Genomic DNA, 24,134 nt, shown 5'->3' on the forward strand with positions numbered 1-24,134 from the left:
AAAGATAGTTTTTTTTTTTTAAATTTCGCTCTTCTTTTGTTTATAGCGCAAAAAATAAAAACTACAGAGGTGATCAAATACCACCAAAAGAAAGCTCTATTTGTGGGAAAAAAAGGACATCAATTTTGTTTGGGTATATGTTGCATGACCGTGCAATTGTCAGTTAAAGCAACGCAGTTCCGTATCGCAAGAAAAGGCCTGGTCATTGAGCAGCCAAATCTCCTGGGGAGTGGGTAATGAATCCTTCCAGGCTTGAATACTTTATAAAAGCAAAATCATATCTACTATATACATATCCAAAAACAAAAAACAATATCCTTTTCTTCATCTTTTCTCTTTCACCTTCTCTCCTCGCCGAGGATTCTAGGTGACTCTTCTACTGAAACTGAGTGGTGCTGTGGATACGACACAAAAAAACAACAAAATGCCACGTTCCAATTGAAGTTATTAGAAAAAGGATTTTGTTGAAAATTATGGACTTCATAGGCATAACACAGCAAAATTTGTAAAAAAATAAAAATAAAGTTTATTTACAAAAATTTAAATACTGAAGTGCAATAGTACATACAGAAACATGCATATTTTCACAATAATTGCCTCAGAGCATGATGATTACATTGTCATCACAGTCAAATTGGATCATAAATGAATAGGATGCCCAAATACTGTACATAAATCCAAAAATAACAGTTGTCAAGAACAAAGAACACAGACAGTATATCATAAAAGACTCAGCTCGGATTGCCCTACATGTTACACGTTAAACAACGCTTCATCAGGAGCTTTGCCGTTTTATTTCCTAATAGGAATAAAATGATAGTAGATTCGAGCAGGGGATGGTAATCTGAACCTTGGTAAACAACCAAAGGAAAGAGAGGAGGAGACTTATTTGTCCTATTAAGGCAATCTAATGTTAGATACGTTGGGGTGACCAATATTTACTGGTATACCCGAGGTGATCCAGGGATGCTCAGCTACAGATTAAGTCAATCCAGGATATTTATCCTTGCATAGAGGAAATTACACTTCCCAAAGAGAATAAAGTGTTTCTTGGTAATCTGCACCACCAATGTCTTAAGATAAATGTTCCTCACGCTCCCCGCTCAAGTGACAGCACCGTGCCAGATAAGGGCTGCTGTGAACTCTCTTCTATTGTTCCCCTTCACACTAACTAGGTGTTTCACCTCAGACCCTGGAACATCCTCCTCCTTTCATCCCTTCTCATTTTGATAAACTTTTTTGGTTGAATGTGGCAAAAGTTTTGGCCGATAGCCTCTATTGTCACTGGACCTCTCCCAGAACTGCAATGATGCTACTAATGCACTTGTTGGTACCTTTGGATTGAATTGTAACATTTAGGCACTACTGCCATATATCTGATGAAATTGTAACTATTTTTCTTTTTGTTTCCAAAGTGTTTTATACGCTTCCTTACTATACACATCTGTTTGTTTTGTACCACCCTTCAAAAAAAATAAAAAATACAATAAAAACTTTGTAAAAAAAAAAATAACTTTTCAACAAATTTGTGCTCCCACTGGTTGCCAGTCTTAAAAACGGGCCATTGCAAGAGCTGATTAGGATTTTCAGACAAAATCAATCACTGGCTATTTCTGAACATAGATCCTACTGCTTCGTCAAATTCAAGTGTCCGCCTCCATAGCTGCACTTGAAATTGGCAGCCAGAGGATTGCATATAATAGACTTAAGGACCCATTTAGGCCCACAACTAGAGACACTGATGAAAGTCTTGCCTACGCAAACAAATCGAGAGGAGAACAGATTCACTTAAATTATTGTGGATTAGCCCTTTTAATTCTGTTACAATAAATTGATGAGTAGGTTTTAAGCAGTTATGTGGGAGGCTGAAAAAGCCTAACAAGAACATTAGCAAGTATGGTTTTGAAGTCAATGAAACATACAACATCTTACAACGGTGGAGGCCTGGCTGCATGCCACAGACATAAACTGAGGAGGGAACGGGAAGAAAAACAAGACATTCCTAGCACATGAGACCATGAGCAGAGGAGGTCACAGAGTTTGCTAACATGATTCCGTTCCAAGACTTGGCCTGCCTACTACAAATGAGATATTTAATGAAGCGCCGAATGGTAGTCTTATCTTCTTCTCTTTGATAAGCACTGGGGAGATTTGCTGCAATAAAGGGTCAATGCAATTACAATTGGAATCACGTCAAGCTGTAAGAGAACAATAAACTTGCAGTGCCAGTGAATTAGACTCAGTAAGGTTTAAATTGCAAAATAAGGATTTGTTTTATTAGTTTTTACATAAAATGCAGATTAGGAGTGACAGCTTCACTAAAACATGAATTAATCACTTCTCTGAGCTGCTGGAGGCAGAAAAAAATTAAGAAAGTGAGAGTAAAAGCCCTGGGAAGGTTTATGAGGATCATGGTTGAAGATAGGAGGAAATCAGTGATGTAGATGTACTAGAGAACAGGAAGTAAGCGCAGGGAAAATTGTCTTATATCAAAGGCAAAGAAAGACATTCTCTAGCTAAAATATATTTTAGAAAAAAGTATAGTCTTTTTAACAATTTTAATTTTTTAAAGCTGCACATTTAAAAGAACTTAAATTAATTTAGATAAATCTTTTCAATCCTTTTGTTTGTGCATGGCCTGACTAAAGAATATTTAAATCTTATTCCAAATAAGCAAGTGTAATAACTTGATCATGTGGTTTGCCTTGTTGTCAAGTATATAAGGGGCATCAGCAGAGGTGTAACATTTCTTAACTGTGGGCGCAAAGCTACATGGTTAGGTAGACTAAAGGAGTGCATTGTTTTCAATGTGTCGGCTGACTCACTGATGTGTATTGTGAGAAGGAGCAGCAAAGTGCAACACATAGCATGTGTTTGAAGAGAATATATAAATAAAAAGCATGAAATCACATTTACATGCTCCTGATTGTTCATAGTTATCACATCTTTAATCACCTCAATTACGGTAACCACTTAAGGACCGCCGTATTGCCAATGTACGTCATTACAATGGCACCGGCAGGCACAAGCACGTACATGTACGTGCCTGCCTTTCAGCGGGTGGGGGGTCCGATCGGACCCCCTCCCGCTGGATACGGCGGTCCGTTTCACTGCAGGAGCGATCCGGGATGAGGGGATGGCTGTTGGTTTCTGGCCATCCCCTCTCGATCGCTCCTGGCCAATGAGAAGCTTCCTCCCACTGTGTATTGTATACACAGGCAGGGAGGAAGTGATGTCATTCTCCTCGGGACGGTCTTTTAGACCGGACTACGAGGAGAAGACTAAAAGTAAGTGCACCAAACACTACACTAACACATAGGTACCCAAACCCCCCCCCCCAGTCACAGTGTCACTGATTGCAGTGATCATTTATTTACTGATCACTGCATTCAGTGTCAGTTGTAAAAGTAAAAACTGTCAGGGCAGTTAGTGTTAGGTCCAGGGTAGCCCCCTACCACCCCCCAATAAAGGTTTAACCCCCTGATTGCCCCTAGAGTTGACCCTTTCACCCCCTTTTGCCAGTGTCAATAAGCAATCATTTTTCTGATCGCTGCATTAGTGTCGCTAGGTAGCTAGTTATTTTTTTAGGTTCACTGCCAGGTTTTTATAGCGCTAGGTACCCCGATATACTACCCAATAATGGTTTTAACCCCCTGATTGCCCCTAGTTAACCCTTTCACCCCCTTTTGCCAGTGTCACTAAGCGATCATTTTTCTGATCGCTGCATTAGTGTCACTAGTGTCGCTAGGTAGCTAGTTATTTTTTTAGGTTCACCTCCAGGTTTTTATAGCGCTAGGTACCCCCATATACTACCCAATAATGTTTTTAACCCCCTGATTGCCCCTAGTTAACCCTTTCACCAGCGATCACAGTATAAGTGTCACTGGTGACGCTGGTTAGCCAGTTAGTTATTTAGGTTCCCCGTCAGGTTTTTATATAGCGCCAGGGACCCCCATATATTACCTAATAAAAATTTGAACCCCCTGATTGCCCCTAGTTAACCCTTTCACCAGTGATCACCGTATAAGTGTTACGGGTGACTCTGGTTAGTTTGCTTTTTATAGCATCAGGGCACCCACCATTTATTACCCAATAAAGGTTTAACCCCTGATCACCTGGCGGGTGATATCAATTAGGTTTTAGGGTCAGGGTCTGCGTCGCCCCAGGCAGCGCTAGGTTAGTGCCAATACCGCTAACACCCACGCGCAAAGCATACACCTCCCGTAGTGGTATAGAATCTGAACAGATCAATATCTGATCAGATCTATACTAGCATCCCCAGCAGTTTAGGGTTCCAAAAAAACGCATTGTTAGCGGGATCAGCCCAGATACCTGCTGGCACCTGCGTTTTGCCCCTCTGCCCAGCCCACCCAAGTGCAGTATCGATCGATCACTGTCACTTACAAAACACTAAACACATAACTGCAGCGATCGCAGAGTCAGGCCTGATCCCTGCGATCGCTAACATGTTTTTTTGGTAGCATTTTATATTTAAATCCGTAAGGCAGTGCTTGGTTTTCGGGGTCCCGTACGTGGCTAGGCTCCCAAAAAGTCCCCCACATGTGGTATCCCCGTACTCGGGAGAAGCAGCAGAATTTATTTTGGGGTGTAATTTGACTTATGCCCATAGAATGTGTGAGCAATATATCATTTAGTGACAAGTTTGTGCAAAAAAAAAATTGTAAAATTCCTGCAACTTGTGGCAAAATATAAATTATTTCATGGACTCAACATGCCTCTCAGTAAATAGCTTGGGGTGTCTACTTTCCAAAATGGCGTCATTTGGGGGGGTTTTGTGCTATTTTGGCATTTTATGGCCTTCGAAACTGTGATAGGTAGTGAGGAGTGAAATCAAAAAATTGCACCCTTAGAAATCCTGAAGGCAGTGATTGGTTTTCGGGGTGCCGTACACGGCTAGACTCCAAAAAAGTCCCACATATGTGGTATCCCCGTACTCAGGAGAAGCAGCAGAATATATTTTGGGGTGCAATTCCACATATAACTATGGCATGTGTGAGCAATATATCATTTAGTGACAACTTTTTGTAAACTTTTTTTTTTTTGTGTCATTATTCAATCACTTGGGACAAAAAAAAATATTCAATGGGCTCAACATGCCTCTCCACAACTAACTTGGGGTGTCTACTTTCCAAAATGGGGTCATTTGGGGGGGGGGTTTGTACTGCCCTGCCATTTTAGCACCTCAAGAAATTAGATAGGCAGTCGTAAATTAAAAGCTGTGTAAATTCCAGAAAATGTACTCTAGTTTGTAGACGCTATAACTTTTGCGCAAACCAATAAATATACGCTTATTGACATTTTTTTTACTAAAGACATGTGGCTGAATAAATTTTGCCCTAAATGTATGACTAAAATTTAGTTTATTCGATTTTTCTTATAACAAAAAATAGAAAATATAATTTTTTCTCAAAATTTTCGGTCTTTTTCCATTTATATCGCAAAAAATAAAATTCGCAGAGGCAATCAAATACCATCAAAAGAAAGCTCTATTTGTGGGAAGAAAAGGACGCAAATTTCGTTTGGGTACAACATTGCATGACCGCGCAATTACCAGTTAAAGCAGTGCAGTGCGAAATTGTAAAAAGACCTCTGGTCCTTAGGCTGTTAATTGGTCCGGGGCTGAAGTGGTTAACAGTGGACTTGAAACTTGCCAAAAGCCATCTACTTACAAGTCACTAGACACAATCTTATTTTGATTTTTTTTGCATTCCGGCCTACCTTAGGATTATTAGATGCTGTCTTTACTTTGATTACTGCACTATTGTAAGTATGAACCTATCCAGGAAGGGACTGTTATCCAACCATTTCAACCACGTCTTCTAGTTGGCTTTTGTACTTCTTTGAAACACTTAATAAAAAGTAATGGAAACTATTTTTATTTTTTTTTGGTTAGCAACAATGTTGCCAATTTCTTCAGTATCCAATATCTGGATTTCTGACAAAATGGTGCTTTACATCCTGCCAACAGAATGCTTTGGAATGAAAGCTGATAAATATTTAAACTACTTGCTTTTATACATAACTTGAAATGGACATATACATTTGTGCCCAGATTTGGGGTTACTACTAAAAAAAAAAAAAAAAAAAAAAAAGGGGGGGTCCCCTGGCTGCCTTAAAAAATAAGTGCACTTTCAAACAAAGTGCATTTATTATTTTTACCCATGTTCCCTGACTTAACCACTTGCCAACCACGCTATAGCCAAATGACGGCTACAGCGCGGCCGTCTAGTTCTGGCACATCTAGCCCCACGATCGCGACCGCCAAAAGCTTGCTGCAGGGCATGCTCTGTGATAGCAGTGTCCAGAGGACACTGCTGATCACAGAGTGAGGTAAAGAGCCAAACAACTGCTCTTTACTATGTGATCAGCCATGTCCAATCACAGATGTAAAACAGAAGCCGGTTATCAGCATTCTTTCCTCATGCTGACAGCATGAGGAGAGAAGGAGAGATAGCAGATAACCCCCTTCTATAAAAAGGGACACATACATTGATAATTAGGGCACTGATTATCAGTGCAGTCCCAACAGTGCCCCCCAGTGTTGCCAATCTATGCTCATCAGCGCAGACCCATCAGCGCACATCAGTGACAGAGAAAAATTACCTGTTTGCAATTTATAACAAACTATGAAAAAAAAAAAATTTTTCTTTCAAAATCGGTCTTTATTTGTTTATTTAGCAAAAAATAAAAAACCCAACAGCGATTAAATTCCACCAAAAGAAAGCTCTAATTGTGTGAAAAAATGCTGAAAATGTTGTGTGGGTACAGTGTTGCATGACCGCACAATTGTCATTCAATGTGCAACAACGTGGAAAGTTGAAAATCGGCCCGGGCAGGAAAGGGGTAAAAGTGCCCAGTGGGCAAGTGGTTAAACTATCTCACCGCCACCCTCTTGAGATTTGCACTTGCTGAGAACAGTTGTCCTCTGCCTTTGGGGATTGTTAAAATCCCACATGGAAAATCACCCTTCCTGGATTGATGGTCCCATAGAAGTCTATGAGAGTTTAACAAAACAGTAGGGGAAGCTTGCAGTGAGTGATGTAAACACTCCCCAAAAGTTGTGGACAAAGAATTTTGGGAAGTACAGATCTGTAGAGGATGTGGGTGGGACCGTATAGGTCAGGCACAAAATGAAAATAAGTGTACTTTGATTAAAATGCACAGATTTTTTAACAACAAAGCACTCTTCAATAAACCAGTCCCTTTTCAGCACTCTCCCCATCAGTAAATTATTTGTCACAACTAGATGTCCCCAGTCTTCGGGTTGAATTTCAACCTAGAAGCCTAAGAAACAGCATGTGCAAATAAAAACTAGCAGTCGCCCAACATATAAAATTTTAATTCTTGATATATAAAAGGCTGATGCATAAAAGTGATTATTTTAGAAGTTCTGGTACATGAATAAAACACATTCACTGCAATTGACATGTTTTTCATTGACCAATTTCCTAGAGCCATGTTTTAATAACTTCAGTTATTAAAGCAAAATGAATAACTAAAAAACAAAAAAAAACAAAACAACCCCGTTCTTCATTCCTAACATTATCATCCCGACTCAGGAAAACAGATACGAAATGTGAGCATAATTAACAAAGCATGGAGAAAGGACGAGAAGTCCAAAAAGTAGCATTCTTATGTCGAATCTCGTAGCAAATTAGTTTTATAATAGATGCCATTTGTAATCCGGGCTTTTTGCACAGTGTAAAGTAATGGCAAATTACCCAATTAAATATCTACTTCATCCCAAGCTGCAAGGCTTCCGGCATACAAGCGCAGACAGAGATAAATCTTGTTGTGTGGCAGTGAATGAGATACAATAAATAGCAGCATGCAAATCATGTGCAGGATTTCTGGAATCAATGTATAGACTTCAAAATTAGATGAGCATTCCTGTATACATGTTCTAATATAAAATGTAAGCCATCACAGATCAAGGTATTTACTAACGAGCTGGGATTCAGGCTTAAGAGCTATAAGAAGGCTAATAAAGCAAAAAATATATATACCCTGAAAAGTAGCAACTTAAAGAATGTTATACTGCAGTATGCAGACATAGCTAGCAGTCCAACTAATATGTCCGAGGTTTTACTGAGACAGGAAGCTACAAGTCACAAATTTACCTGCAGCTCCACCTGCTGGTAAAATCTGCCACCATGAGCTTACACACTTCTCAATGTTCTACTGTCATTGTATGGTCGGATTGCTTGTACTACTGTTGCCGTATGGTCAGATTTCTGGTACTACTATCACTGTATGGTCGGATTTCTGGTACTACGGTCACTATATGGTCTTTGAATTCACAAGGCTTTTTTCTTTTTTTTTCAGCCAAGATTGAAATGCGGCCATCAGTCCCTGCTGAACTGGGAAAATTTTATTCTGCATGTATCCAGCTTTAAGAAAGAGCTCTAAGACTATAACTTTGAATCAGTGTGAGGTGCATTGGAACATTTGTGTTGTAACAGTTAACCAAGATTCAGAGACAACTTTGGCAGGAAAAACTCTGTTAGACTCTGCTTCCTTTATTACAACACACTACATCTGTATTTGAAATATCACTTTAGGTGGTCTGGGACTTATTTTACATGTATGACTTGGTTCAGCAGGGATACGGCTACAATCACATTAAGTACATGTATGACTTGAAAGCTTGAACTTCATAACAAGAACAGTCAAATGTGCACAAGTTAATAGTCTGGTTCTACTGCATGAGATTGAAAGTATCTCAGGGGTTCTCTCTTTCTGAAAAGCGCATGCAAAGTAATGTGCAAGTGTAACGCTTAGGGCCCTTTCACACTGGGGCGGTGGGTGCGTCATCAGCGTCGCTATTTTTAGTGGCGCTTTACTGTCAATTTCCCATATTCGGCCACTAGCGGGGAGCTTTCACCCACACACTGCTATTGAATCACCGCTTTGCCGGTGGTATAGCCACGCTGCTAGCAGGACTTTTGTTTAGCCTCCTACCAGCGCACTGCTCCAGTGTGAAAGCCCTCAGGCTTTCACATTGGAGAGACAGGAGCGGCTCTTTTAGGGCACTTTGCAGGTGCTATTTTTAGCGCTGTAGCGCCTGCAAAAGGCCCCAGTGTGAAAGGGGTCTGACTTGTATTTAATTATAATTTCTCTCCATGAAGCTAGCACTATTTTTATTCAGGCATCATTCAAGGTCAACATTTACTTTATTAACTGGGAACAAGACCCATAGATGATATGAATCCCACAGCCTACACAGTTTATGTTCTGGGCTTCGTACACACATGTCATTTTTCCCCCAGATCCAGCACCTTCTGCTGCCTCTTATTTTGTGATCTGCCAGAAAATTGCAATGTACAGTTATAGGGAGCACAGCATTCCAACCATGTGGGGCAAAGACGTATATGGATAAAAGGGTATTTGTGTGATAATATTGAGGAATTGTACCTCTGATAAAGGTTTTTACCACTTTCCCAGCCTATTCTGACACTTCTCTCCTACATGCAAAATGCATCTTTTTTTGCTAGAAAATTACTTGGAACCCCCAAACAGCATGTATATATATTTTTTTTAAGCAAAGGCCCTAGAGAATAAAACGATAAATAAAAAAATTTTTTTTAGGTCACACAGTATTTGTGCAGCGGTTTTTCAAGCGCATTAAAAATATATATTAAAAACAAAACACAATATAATACCATTTTTTTGTGTAAAACAAACGATGTTACACCAAGTATACAAATACCAAACCTGTCATGCTTTAAAAATGCGCATGCTCATGGAATGGCGACAAACTATGGTACTTTAAATTATCCATAGGTGACGTTTTAAAAGCCTTTGTATAGGTGGGATTTATATGCAAGCGGGCTGGTGCTAGAATCATTGCTCTCGCTCTGATGCTTCTGGCAATACCTCACATGTGTGGTGTGATCACTGTTTACATTTGCGTGCGAGACCGGCGTGTGTGTTCGCCACTGCGTGTAAGCAAAATAATTTTTATTTTATTTTTATTATTTAGGTTTACACTGTTTCTTTAAAAAAAATTATGTAAACATCCCCTGTGACAGCAATATCAGTGACAGGTACTCCTTATGCAGAGATGGGGGGTCCATTAGACCCCCCATCTCTTCTTTGGGCTCCAGTACAGCCGATCAGAAAGGTTTGATCAGCTGCTTCACTGGCCGCTATGTTGAAATAGTCATCTTTTCTAGGTTCTGACATCAAGCTTTCTCTCACTGTGAGTCCAGAGCTGGATGCAGCCAGCCCCAACGTTACTGGGCTTCCTGAGTCCAGAGCTGGATGCAGCCAGCCACAACGTTACTGGGCTTCCTGAGTCCAGAGCTGGATGCAGCCAGCCACATCGTTACTGGGCTCCCTGATCGCAGCCTGTATTCCACTGGCTACTTAACCGTTCAGATTACATTTACCTGAAAGAGAATCACCGACACTAAAAACTGATACCTGGATAACCGCATCCCGATGGACAACGTATATAAACTGTGGCCGGTAAGGAAGCAGTTAATGCTCTAAAATGCGTTGAAGTTCACATCAATCAAATACTGCAGCTTTGATAAAAGTCTAGTGGGAAATTTAGACCATTTGTCCATATAAGGCTTTGCCTCTCCTAATGTGTGTGGCATGCTCACTATAGCTGTATCTCACTCCCTTTGGTCTTCTGACTTATGTTGCACATTAGCCTATACCTAGTAACATATGATGGCTCAGGGTTCATTGCTTAATCCACTTGACGTTATGAAAGTCATGACTGAGTAATCAGTGGTGGAGGTGCGGTTGAGAAAATTCTTTACTACTGCTTGTTATGTAAGAATATTAATATTGTAGACATGCAAAGATTCTGTTAGGTTCTCATTATCATCAAAAGTAGAGACAAATATGTGATTTTACCTCATTCTTCTTTATTCTCCTTGCTACAATTAACTGGATCATTCCCCTTTTATTTCCTTCTGTGGACATTGACTTCCTCAAATTTTCCATGGCATCTTGGTTTGTTTTACCTAACAGTGATTCGCCATTGACTGCCACTAGTTGATCATTCACATGAAGCCTTCCATCCTGCAACAAAAAAAACAGGGTAACTAATCTTGTGTTTTATTTATTTTTTGTTTCTCTTAACCAATCTTTTTCAAGTTTGCTTCAATGCAAAGTAAAATGTAAAAATATCTATGGTAGAAGCATATACATTTTTTTTAACAACAGCATTGTAATTCCAATACAAACAATAGTTATAGTTGATAAGTCAATTTAAGCGTAATTGAAAAATCTCCTTTCATGTTGTGAGTTGTCTGCCCAACTCTTTCCACAACTTCCTGGATTCCCTGCATGCTATGCAGCTTCTCTACTGTTTACTTTAAAATTCTAAGGAATAAATATCCCATGGTACCTTGCTGCCTGCAAGCAATGATTCACTTACTGACTGTCCTAAAACTCCTTCTCTCAGCACCTCTAATTCAGAAGGCAGGTTCTGTGAAATGCGTGGCAGATGCAGTTACAGAACTCAAGGAAGTAAATGTCTGGGGAGCTTCACAAAGTAAGCTGACAAACGTCAAGATAATTTAGATAAAAAGGAGGCAGGCTAGAAATTGAAATACAACAGAGAAATGAATATATTATTTAAAAGTGTGACCGTAGATATGCTTTTTGTTCTTCTCTATGCAATGCAAACAGATCATGGATGATTTGAGGGGCCAAAGGTGATGTATATAGCTTTTGGATTACATCACAGCATCCTGCCTCAGTATTCCTCTCAAGAGCCCTCAGTCCTGATGCAAGCAGTGGGCTGGCAATGGGAAGAAATATGCAAATGTCAAGATGGGTCAGTCTGGAGGAGAAGGCATTCCTAGGCGGACTGTATTTGCGAGAAGACTGCTCTAGGTATCACTCACATCATTGAAATAACTGAAATCAAATGAATGAATGGGATGGTCTTTTTGTATGACTTGCTGCTACTCCTATTGTGCGCTGTGAAAAGCTCATGGTGTTTAGTGAAATTGCCAGTTTCGGTAGAGGAGTCTGTACAACTGCGCAAGCCTGAGGTAAGGCCAGAGTTTACCTTTAACCACTTCCCACCCGGCCAATGCATATATACGGCCGGGTGGGAGCCGTCTACTCATGATAGGACGTTCAGGAACGTCATTCAGGAGTAGCGGGATCGCGCGCGCGCGCCCGCGCAGCGGCGCGATCCCGATGTGCTCGTGTCACCCGGACACGGCACATCTCAGATCGGCAGGAGGGCTCTGTGATTGGCCCTCCTGATCACATGACGGCCGTGTCCAATCACGGCCGTCATGTGATGTAAACAAACAGCCGGTTGCTAGGCAATCGGCTCTCCTCTCCTCACACGGAAGTCACCGCTGAGGAGAGGAGAGCAGAACGCTGCAGCCGGCTGATGATCAGTGAGTATGGGCTGCTTTTTACAGCTTTTTACTCACTGATCATCAGTGTAGTGTAAACACACAACACACCACACAGTACAAACACAGTCCCCACACATGTCCCCAAAACACACATGTCCCCAAATAATAAAAACATGTCCCCCACATATGTCCCACTAAAATCACATGTCCCAATGATTATCTGCACACATATGTACGTGATCACCTGCACACATATGTACATGATCATTTGCGTACATATGTCCGTGATCACACAAACCAATTATTATACACTTAACGGAATTTTTTTTACCAAAAACATGTAGCAGAATACATTTTGGCTTAAATTTATGACAAAATTTGATTTTATTGGATTTCTTTTCAAATAGAAAAAAGAAAATATTGTTTTTTTTCCAAATTTCCGCTATTTTTGCGCTTATATCGCAAAAAAAAAAAAAACGGAGTCGTGAATAAATAACACCAAAATAAAGCTCTATTTGTGCGAACAAAATGATAACAATTTCATTTGGGTACAGTGTAGCATGACCGCGCAATTGTCACTGAAAGCGCTAGAGCGCTGAAAGCTGAAAATTGGGCTGGGAAGGAAGGGGGCGAAAGTGCCCTGTATTGTAGTGGTTAACCACTTGCACACTGGCCTATTCTGCCACTTCTCACCTTCACGTAAAAAATCATATTTTTTTGGCTAGAAAATTACTCAGAACCCCCAAACTACACACATATATATTATTAGCAGACACCCTAGTGAATAAAATGGCGGTCATTGCAACTTTTTATTTGGCACGGTAATTGCACAATAATTTTTCAAACGCCTTTTTTAGGGAAAAAAACGGTTTCATGAATTAAAAAATAACTAAACAGTATAGTTAGCCCAAATTTTTTGGATAATGTGAAAGAGGATGTTACGCCAAGTAAATAGATGCCGAACATGTCACGCTTTAAAATTGTGCACACTCATGAAATGGCGCCAAACTTCAGTACTTCATCTCCATAGGCGGCACTTTAAATGTTTTTAGAGGTTACCAGTTTAGAGTTACAGAGGTGGTCTAGTGCTAGAATTGTTGCACACACTAACGCCCGTGGCGATACCTCACATGTGTAGTTTGAACGGTATTTACATATGTGGGCAGGACTTACAGGCGTGTTTGCTTCTGAGCCCGAGCTGCCAGGGACAGGGGCGTTTTAATTCTTTTCTTTCTATTTTATTAACTTTTTTTATTTTTACACTTTTTTTTTTTACATTTTTATTTTTTTGATCACTTTTATTCCTATTACAAGGAATGTAAACATCCCTTATAATAGCAATCTATTGTGACAGGTCATCTTTATGGAAAGATGCAGGGTCAATAAGACCCCACATCTCTCCTCCAGGCTGGAAAGCATGAGATTGAGAACAAAAATTCACAGATCTCATGCTGACAGCCGCGATCGCAGCTTTTTTAACTTCTGGGAATAACGTCATAACGTTGTGCCCGGGCCTCCGACAGTCATAGAGATGACTGGTGACCATCTGGTCACTGGAAATTTCTATCATCGTCATCCGGAGCTGGACAATTCTTTCTCCGGGCCCCCGATGGCACGGGGGAGGCAGGAGAAGCACAGGATGGTGGTGGGAGGGGGAGGACATCCCCTTCCATCACCTATAACAATGATCAAGCAGCAGAACTGCCGCTATGATCCTTCTTATCGTGCATAGAATCACCAGCTGCAAAGAATGATATCTGAATGAATCTGAATGTAGCTGCAGGCATCATTCATATATCCCCCTCACAAAGTCAAGGACGTCTTATGACGTACTGTGGTAAGGAAATGGTTAAGTGATACTGTGTTCACAGACCTGAGGAAAGGAACTTGGAATGTTGCACATAGAAACCCAAAATTATCAAATATTTAGAGGATCTTAAGTTTTGACACAAAAAAAAAAATTAAAATTCAGTAGCCACATATATTGTTAATAGCCGACATTTAATAAAAGGATACTTACCTGTACAAGGATCCAGCGCTGTTCACGTAGATTCTCGGCCCGTCTTGTGACTTCACAGCCAGCTTTCCACTGCACATGCACAAGCCACACTGCACTTTGTGAATGATCCAGCAACCTTCTGGGGCCTGTGCCGTGTCCAAGAAGGTTCAAAGGTTGCAGGCTGGGGCACTGATAGGTGAAAATGATGGGCACTGATGAGACTGCACTGATAAGTAGCACTGATGAGGCACCAATGGGCACTAATAGGTGGCACTGGTGGGCACTGATTGGGGCTAATGTCCCTGTAACAGAAGCCTGTTACCTACTTTCTTCTATTCCCCTCATGTTGATCGTGCGGAGAATAAAAGCAGACAACTGGCTTCTGTTTACTTCCATTATCAGCTGACATTGGCTGACAGCTGATCATGTGGTAAAGGACTGCTGTGATTGACCCCTTACCCTGATCTGTGATCAGCTGAGTCCGAAGGACTCGACAATCACAGAGCATGCCAGCGAGTAGTGTGATCATGGGAGGATGTCTATTGACGTCTACTGAAGCCCATGCTATAGCCGTCTTTCAGCTATAGCACAGGCAGAAAGTTATGCTTTAAGATAGGAGGTAAAAAAAAAAAAAAAAAAAAAAAATGGCTTCTGGTTGTTAGCAAGGAACAGCTCTGTTGTTCTTAGTTTCTGCCACTTATAAATTTTTCTTTATAAAGATTTGAATGCCACAGGGAAAGAAATGTTATTACATGACTGTGAAATTGGGAAGTAGACTCAAAAAGGAAAGCGATCTAAAAGCATATTTTTCAAACTGCATTACTTTTCTTAAGAGGACACCTAAAAATACATAAGTTAATGGCATTAGTACAAGCAGCCAAAGTGTATTGTTGTTCAGAATGTACACACTGCTGGTACTGCAAATAATCTTAACATATATATCGATTTCCATCTCTCTCTGAGGGAAAAATGTAATTGGAAGCTCAGTGTTGTACGGTATTGATCAGTATATATCATGGGCACTTTGTAGGTAGTAAAATTGGGATTATTCATTGCCAATTATGTTTAAGCAATTATCATTGGCAAACTATCAGATGTGCAGATTACTGTGAAACAATCACTGCAAAGATCTCCTGAGGCTGTAGACACATCAGTGGGGAGGTAAACCAAGGCCTCCAGCCAAATGCATAAATAACAATCTCAGGAACCTGGTGAAAATTCTATATAGATCCTTAGTGCTCAGTCATCATTTTGAAAATTCTGTTTAGAACACAATAAGAGTATAGCCAATAATTCTGGATAGATTGTGCTGAGGAATTCACTCATTTTGTTTGTCCTGGTGTCACTGAAATGGAAAGTGCGGAAAAAGCCTACATTTTAGGTTGTCATCTGACTGAGAATAGAGTGGAAATCTTCCATGTGGATATCTGCTCCAGTGACAACTAGCCAAGGGAAGATTTCATCCCACACTACGGAGATCTCCTTGTGTTCTGTTGTGTCTACAGAACAGGAAGTGAAGAGAGCTCCCAATGGAACACAACAGGCAAGGTGTTTAGCCATTCCATACTCTAAGCATAATAATTAAAAACAAAGTTTTACATTTAACCACTTTTGTACCTCCACATGTTTTTGAATAGCAAAGTGGTAGAAAGCTCACTACACACAGTTTACAAAACCGATCCAAATGGATCGGTACCTTGGAAACGATGTGATGACCAATTAGAGTGATGAGGAATAAAAAACAAACAAAAAAAACTACTGTTTACATTGAAGATCCCTTTCCTTCCCCTTGCAGCAGAGGAAAAAGAGGAACCAGATTAGTTTATGAAAGAGGAACGAGCGAATGGATCAGCAACAGCTATTGATCCATTCATTTATTTTCACTGGCTGTGAGATTGTTATTTAACCACCTCGCGCCCGCCCTATAGCCGAATGACGGCCGTAGAGCAGGCGCTTTCGTCCGGGTGGCTGTCCCTGGACGTCCTGTTTACTTCCGCAATGTGTGCCGCCGCGGGCGTGCATCACGGAAGTTCTGTGTTCGTCGTGTCCCCCGGGGACAGGCAAACACAGATCGCTGTTAACGGCCAATCACAGCGGCCGTTTACAGCACGATTGGCGTGTCCAATGGGAGATGATCTCATATGTAAACATATGAGATCATCTCTCAGCGCTGCTCTCCCTCCTCACACAGACAGAGTGTGAGAGCGGAGAGATGAACGGCTGCAGCGGCCGTCAGTGTAAAAAAAAAAAAGTAAAAAAAAAAAAAGTGCCATCCTGCCCCCAGTGCCACCTGTTAGTGCTATCTGTCCCCAGTGCCACCTGTTAGTGCTATCTGTCCCCAGTGCCACCTGTTGTCAGTGCCATTTGTCCCCAGTGCCATTTGTCCCCAGTGCCATCTGTCATCAGTGCCACGTATAAGTGCCATCTGTCATCAGTGCCACGTGTCATCAGTGCCACATAGTGCCACGTGTCATCAGTGCCCCATAGTGCCACGTGTCATCAGTGCCACATAGTGCCATCTGTCATCAGTGCCACATAGTGCCATCTGTCATCAGTGCCACATAGTGCCATCTGTCATCAGTGCCACGTATCAGTGCCATTTGTCATCAGTGCCACGTATCAGTGCCACGTATCAGTGTCACGTGCCATCTGTTGTCAGTGTCACGCGTCATCGGTGCCACGTATTAGTGCCATCTGTCATCAGTGTCACGTATTAGTGCCACGTGTCATCAGTGCCACGTATTAGTGCCACGTGTCATCAGTGCCACGTATTAGTGCCACGTGTCATCAGTGCCACGTATTAGTGCCACGTGTCATCAGTGCCACATATTAGTGCCATCTGTCATCATTGCCACGTATCAGTGCCATCTGTCATCAGTGTCACGTGTCATTGTCCTGGTATTTCAAAAGTGTAATAAGTAGTCAACAAGTTAGATGTGTAATTTATGTTCCTAGAACACATGATGGCGCTCCCTGCATGTTGGGCCTCTCTATGTGGCCAGGCTGTGAAAAAGTCCCACACACGTGGTATTGTAATACTCAGGAGGAGTAGCAGAATTTTTTTGGGGGTGTCATTTGTGGTATACACATGCCCTGTGAGAAAAATAACCTATTACAATGACAATTTTGTGGAGAGAAAAAAAATGAAAAATCTTAATTTTGCAAAGAATTGTGGGAAAAAAATTACATCAAAAAGCTCACCATGCCTCTTACTAAATACCTTGGAATGTCTACTTTCCAAAAAGGGGTCATTTGGGGGGTATTTGTACTTTCCTGACTTGTTCGGGTCACAAGAAGCGAGATAGGCCACCAGTACATCAGATGTGATCAATTTTGTGCGATTCGCACCACAGCTTGTAGACTCTCTAACTTTCACAAAGACCAAATAATATCCACTAATTTGGGTTATTTTTACCAAAGATATGTAGCAGTATAAATTGTGGGCAAAATATATGAAGAAAAATTAATAATTTGCATAATTTTGTCACAGAAACAAAGAAATATGCGTTTTTTTCAAAATTTTCTGTCTTTTTTCATTTATAGCGCAAAAAATAAAAACCCCAGAGGTGATCAAATACCACCAAAAGAAAGCTCTATTTGTGGGGAAAAAAAGGACAAAAAATTCATTTGAGTACAGTGTTTCATGACTGAGTAATTGTCATTCAAAGTGTCAGAGCACCGAAAGCTGAAAATTGGTCTGGGCAGGAAGGGTGTTTAAGTGCCCAGTAAGCAAGTGGTTAAACCTTTCCCTCAACCAACCCCTAAATATCTGCCCTTCAGCTTGGCTGTGTGTGTACAATCTGTATCCAGCATAACTGCATATTTTACAAAAAAAAATGAAAAAACATGTTCCTTTATATAGTAAAAATAGAAAAACCTTGGTGCCACCAGATTTCCAGAAACTCAAGATGTGGGTCAGTCAAGATGTTGCTTTACAGCATTGTCACACAAACATAGCTTAGTTGTGGACAACCCTCACAACCTCTGCAATGTTTGAGTGCCGGCTGTCCCACCCACTATACAGTGCATCCGGAAAGCATTTACATCGCTTCACTTTTTGCATTTTTTTATCTTACAGCATTATTCCAAAATGGATTACATTCATTATTTTCCTCAAAATTCTACAAACAATACCCCATAATGACAACATGAAAGAAGTTTGTTTGAAATCATTGCAAATCTATTCAAAATAAAAAAAAAAAACACAAAAATCACACGTACATAAGTATTCACAGCCTTTGCCATGACACTCAAAATTGAGCTCAACTTGGAGTCCACCTGTGGTATAGTCAGTTGATTGGACGTGATTTGGAAAGGCACTCACCTGTCTATATAAGGTCCCACAGTTAACAGTGCATGTTGGAGCACAAACCAAGCCATGAAGTCCAAAGAATTGTCTGTAGACATCCAAGACATGATTGCATCAAGGCACAGATCTGGGGAAGGGTACACAAAAATTTCTGCAGCATTGAAGGTCCCATGAAGGTCCCAATGAGCACAGTGGCCCCCATCATCCATAAATCGAGGACGTTGGGGACCACCAGGACTCTCTTAGGAGCCGGCTGCCTGGCCAAACTGAACAATTGGGGAGGAAGGCATTAGTCAGGTAGGTGACCAAGAACCCAATAGTCACTCTGCCAGAGCTCCAGCATTTCTCTGTGGAGAGAGAAGAACCCTCCAGAAGAACAACCATCTCTGCAGCACACCACCAATCAGGCCTGTATGTTAGATTGGCCAGACGAAAGCCACTCCTCAGTAAAAGGCACACGAGAGCCGCCTGGAGTTTGCCAAAAGGCACTTAAAGGACTCTCAGACCATGAGAAACAAAATTCTCTGGTCTGATGAAACAAACATTGCACTGTTTGTCCTGAATGACAAGCATCATGTCTGGAGGAATCCAGGCACCGCTAATCACCTGGCTAGCAGCAGGAACTAGGAGACTAGTCAGGATCGAGTGAAAGATGAATGCAGCAATGTACAGAGTCATCCTTGATGAAAACCTGTTCCAAAGCACTCTGGACCTCAGACTGGGGAAAAGGTTCATCTTCCAACAGGACAACGACCCTAAGCACTCAGCCAAGATAACAAAGGAGTGGCTACGGGACAACTGACTGTGAATACTTACGTACATGTGATTTTTTTTTTTTTTTTTTTTTTTTTAATAAATTTTGCAGAGTTCAAACAAACTACTTTCACGTTTCATTATGGGGTATTGTTTGTATAATTTTGAGGAAAAAAATGAATTTAATCCATTCTAGAATAAGTAACATAAAAAAATTTGGAAAAAGTGAAGCACTATGAATACTTTCTGGATGCACTGTATGTCATTAAGTCCAACAAGGCTGTTCTTTTAAATGTATCACAATACACATTGACAAATGGTTTAATCACACTCCTTCTGTATCTGCCACTGGTATCCAACACTAGAGTAATCTTCTGGTATGGTGGGGTGACCTGAACTGAGGGCATTGTGGTAGGGACTCTTCAAGAGGGTTGTGTGAGTGGAGGGGCCTTAAAATAGGAAGACTTCACCTAAACCAGGAGGCAGCAGCACCAGGGACATGTCACACTGGTGGTAAGTAATGTTAACTGATCACATTCGCATACATATCTAAGCAAAAGTAAAAGTAAAAAGATGATAGCTCCCCTCTTTTGTGTTTAACCACTTGCCACCCGCCCTATAGGGAATTGACGGTGGCAAAGTGGTTTCATAATCCTGACCGGACGTCATATGACGTGATCAGGATTATGAGCCGCCGCGCGCCCCCGGGGGCACGCATCGCGGCGATCGTTGTTGCGGGGTGTCAGTCTGACACCCGGCAACTACGATCTCGGTAAAGAGTCTCCGACGGAGACTCTTTACCATGTGATCAGCCGTGTCCAATCACGGCTGATCACAGTGTAAATGGGAAGAGCCGGTGATCGGCTTTCCCTCACTCGCGTCTGTCAGACGCGAGTAGAGGAGAGCCGATCGGCTGCTCCTCTGACAGGGGGGGTCTGTGCTGATCGATTATCAGCACAGCCCCCCCGAGGATGCCCACACTGGACCACCAGGGACGCCACTAGACCACCAGGGAAAAGATAATAAAGGCCATAATCCTCCCTAGACCACCAGGGATGCCAGTCAGCACAATGGGTGCCAATCAGTGCCCATAATGGATGCCAATCAGTGCCCACAATGGGCATCACTGATTGGCATGCATTATTGTTTGGCACTGATTGGCATCCATTACTATAACACCGATGCCGCCTATGAGTGCCCACCTGTGCCGCCTATGAGTGCCCACCTGTGCCGCCTATCCGTGCCCACCTGTGCCGCCTATCCGTGCCCACCTGTGCCGCCTATCCGTGCCCACCTGTGCCGCCTATCCGTGCCCACCTGTGCCGCCTATCCGTGCCCACCTGTGCCGCCTATCCGTGCCCACCTGTGCCGCCTATCCATGCCCATCCGTCCAGCCCATCCGTGCCAGCTATCAGTGCCAATTTGTGCCACCTATCAGTGTCCGTCCGTGTTGCCCATCCGTGTTGCCCATCAGTGCCGCCTATCAGTGCCGCCTATCAGTGCCGCCTATCAGTGCCGCCTATCAGTGCCGCCTATCAGTGCCACTTCATTGGTGCCACATTGGTGCCCATCAGTGCCGCCTTATCAGTGCCCATCAGTGAAGGAGAAAACGTACTTATTTACAAAGTTTTGAAACTGAAACAAAAAAAAACATTTTTTTTTTCAAAATTTTCGGTATTTTTTTTATTTGTAGCGCAAAAAATAAAAACCGTAGAGGTGATCAAATACCACCAAAACAAAGCTCTATTTGTGGGAAAAAAATGATAAAAATTTCATTTGGGTACAGTGTAGCATGACCGCGCAATTGTCATTCAAAGTGCGACAGCGCTGAAAGCTCAAAATTGGTCTGGGCAGGAAGGTGATTAAGTGCCCTGTATTGAAGTGGTTAATATAGAGTCAAAGGTCTCCACTGCAAGCAAACAGGCACCCAGTTTTACGCTTGGATTATTTCTGTTAATGTCAGATAGTTTTCTATGACCTCTCCAGTAATCTTCTATGTACACAAAGCAAAAAATATTCACTTACTTTGGAAGCGGCTCCACCATTGATAATAGACTTTACAAAGATGCCAAGGTCAGCATGATTCTCTTTTGACCGATTTCCTTTAACACTGACGCCAAGTCCAGCAGATCCAGAATCATTTAGAGGAATTTCAAACGTCAAGAACTCTCTGGTGCCATCAGGCGTGAGAACCAAGTCATCTTCTTCTGGTTGCTACAGAACAAAAGATAATCTGGCTTATAACACACAAAACATTAAGAACTGGTAAGAAATTGGATCTTCCAAAGTTCTTTCAATTTAGGAGCAACATTTTTTATTTTATTTTTACTGTAGGTGTCTACCACAAACACTGACAGATTCCAGACAGCAACTTAAATGGATTTTGCCCTGAACTTTGAGCTGACAAAGATGCATGCCCATTGCCATTGCTGACCTCACTTGTGAAAATGCTAGATGACTGGATGCCTGTCATTGTGGTTCAATTACTTCAATACTTTTAGTGTCAATGAATTCTAACAGGAATGCAGACGAGCAGTTCGAACTTCACTTGTTGCATGCTCTTTCTGAGTTTGTGACTGAAAGTAGTTCAACCACAATTCTGACACTTGTATAGGTAGGAATTTAGCATTTTTTTTTCATACCTGTAAAAGCACTTCTATGATAGACTATGTGGCCTTGCACACACAGGCGTTCATAGGTATTTTTAAAGAGGGGTATTAACAGGTAGAAAAAAAAAAAAAAAACTACCGAAGGAGTTCAGAGAGAGAAAAAAAAAAAAAACTTGCATTGTATTCCCATAGACGAGACAATATGGTGCCTGCACAAAGCAGACTGCAGCTAATCTCCTACTTCGGCATATCTCAAAACTGAAAAATCACTTTTTTTGGTATTTAAAATATGCCAGATATAAAAAAAAAAAACATTTTAGAGAGGTTTAACATTCTGTAATACATGGGAAACAATTTATAGGGTCTGTTGTCTGTGTGTCAAATCTGGAACAGCTTCACCAAAAAAAAATAAGGACACCATGTGCAGGTAGCAGACCAATGCCTCAAAGAATGTGTCTTCAACCGAAAGTGCGGAGACTGATGTTGCGTAAACTTTCACACTACAAGCCTCTGCTAGACGCACACAATGAACATGAGCATTACTTATGAAACATGTTCACATCCTGACAGATGTAAACCCCATAGACACAGAAAACGTGAGTTCAAACCGAGCAATAATTGCTCAATTACCAAATCACACATACCTGGTTGGGGAATTCATGGACGAAATGTGAAATTCTGTTTTCTACTCACCTTTCTAAGATGGTGTGACTTTAGTGAGCAAGTAAATATCAGTTTACACTAGCAGACAATAGACTTTGAAAATATTAAATTAAACAGCAGAAGGGCGATGAACCGAAATTAGAACACTATACACAAAAAGGCAGCTAATATAATTTGCCAACACATCTAACCTAAAATAAAGCATCATAAACCAGGAAGTAAAACCACAGATACGTTTCTGGCCTCTAATGCAGAAATTTCTACACAGGTACATCTGAAAATTCCCTATAGGCATTTCTCGATACAAAATCCTTGCCAATGCACAAACAAAAGTTGCCCATGATACCTCCAATTTTGTAAACTATACAAGATTAAGTGACCTTCTACTTGGGTTGCTGGGCTAATAAATTAGGTGCAGCACTGGGCAATCCATAGCTCATAACTTTTCCTCGTTTTGAAACCAAATTACACTTATCCTTGTTTATTAGCTGGTCGCTCTTTTTTGGTCTTTTGTATCAACCTCTAAAAGAGATAATATTTAAAGTGTAAGTATTTTAAATACAAGACTAAAAAACCCACTAGTTTGCATTTTGAGGTCCCCCTTAAAACATGTCTAAACCCAAAAATGAAAATGCAAAAAATTGCAGCTTACAAGACCTTAGTGGCTGCATTCATTAACTTTTTTTCAGTCTTTTCTTCTTTATTTTAACATGGTAATCTAGTGACCACAATTTCTGTCCCTGGGTCACTACGTTCACTCACTATACTTTATCTATGGAAGAGCACTGTTGTGTGTTTTAACACGGAACACTTTCCCCTTTCTCCATAACAGAGGGTAGGAATTTTACAGACCACAGAGAGAGAGTGCGCTGGGAATAGTGCAACTCAGACAGAGAGCACAATAAGTTATCAACTCACAACATTTCTGGCCTCAATAGGTATTTTTTGCTCTTTCAGAACATATAGAACAAAAAGCTTTTAAAAGGTATAGTTAACTATCCAAAGACAGCAAATGGGAGAATTTCATTATCAGGTTAAAAACCCTTTGCGATTTCCCTTTATTTTCTGTTTTGCGGGCTCAACGGGAAGTAAAGGGAATTCTCCTCTTACCATAGCTGTCACCAGAACAGGTGTCTCCACTGGAACATTTGTCACCTATTCTTATGTATACAATTCTAAAATTTGGGATTTGCCCACACTTTTTGTCAATGACAACTTATCAGAATGAATAGAGGGGTGAATCTCTCTAATGAGAACAAACACGAAATGGTAATCTTGATGGAAAAAAGCCTCCCCCACTGTCCCATCTCAGAAAGTTGGCTAATATGAGAAATAATTTGCAGGACATGGTTAGTGACGTAGCAAGACCCCATCAAGAAAAAACTTGTATCTAGTGGTGGGATACTGGTCTTTCTGGATCTGGAAAAGGCGTTGATTCCATG

At 41.2% G+C, this 24,134-nt stretch overlaps 1 protein-coding gene across 11 annotated transcripts in view; it reads right to left on the bottom strand.

Annotated features, from left to right (window-relative positions):
• The window catches only part of PARD3 (par-3 family cell polarity regulator), an 835,070-nt gene that overhangs the window by 377,301 nt on the left and 433,635 nt on the right, over positions 1-24,134 (bottom strand). For all 11 annotated transcript variants that reach the window (XM_077491101.1, XM_077491100.1, XM_077491097.1 and 8 more), the window contains 2 exons: positions 21,446-21,634; positions 10,891-11,058 (listed from right to left, as the gene is read on the bottom strand). In XM_077491101.1, coding sequence (XP_077347227.1) covers positions 10,891-11,058; positions 21,446-21,634 — 357 coding nt within the window. The remainder of the gene's footprint in view (positions 1-10,890; positions 11,059-21,445; positions 21,635-24,134) is intronic.

The sequence above is a fragment of the Lithobates pipiens genome, unplaced genomic scaffold, assembly GCF_037356315.1.
Source record: "Lithobates pipiens isolate NorthernLeopardFrog02 unplaced genomic scaffold, aLitPip1_a1.2 Scaffold_19, whole genome shotgun sequence".
NCBI lineage: Eukaryota > Metazoa > Chordata > Amphibia > Anura > Ranidae > Lithobates > Lithobates pipiens.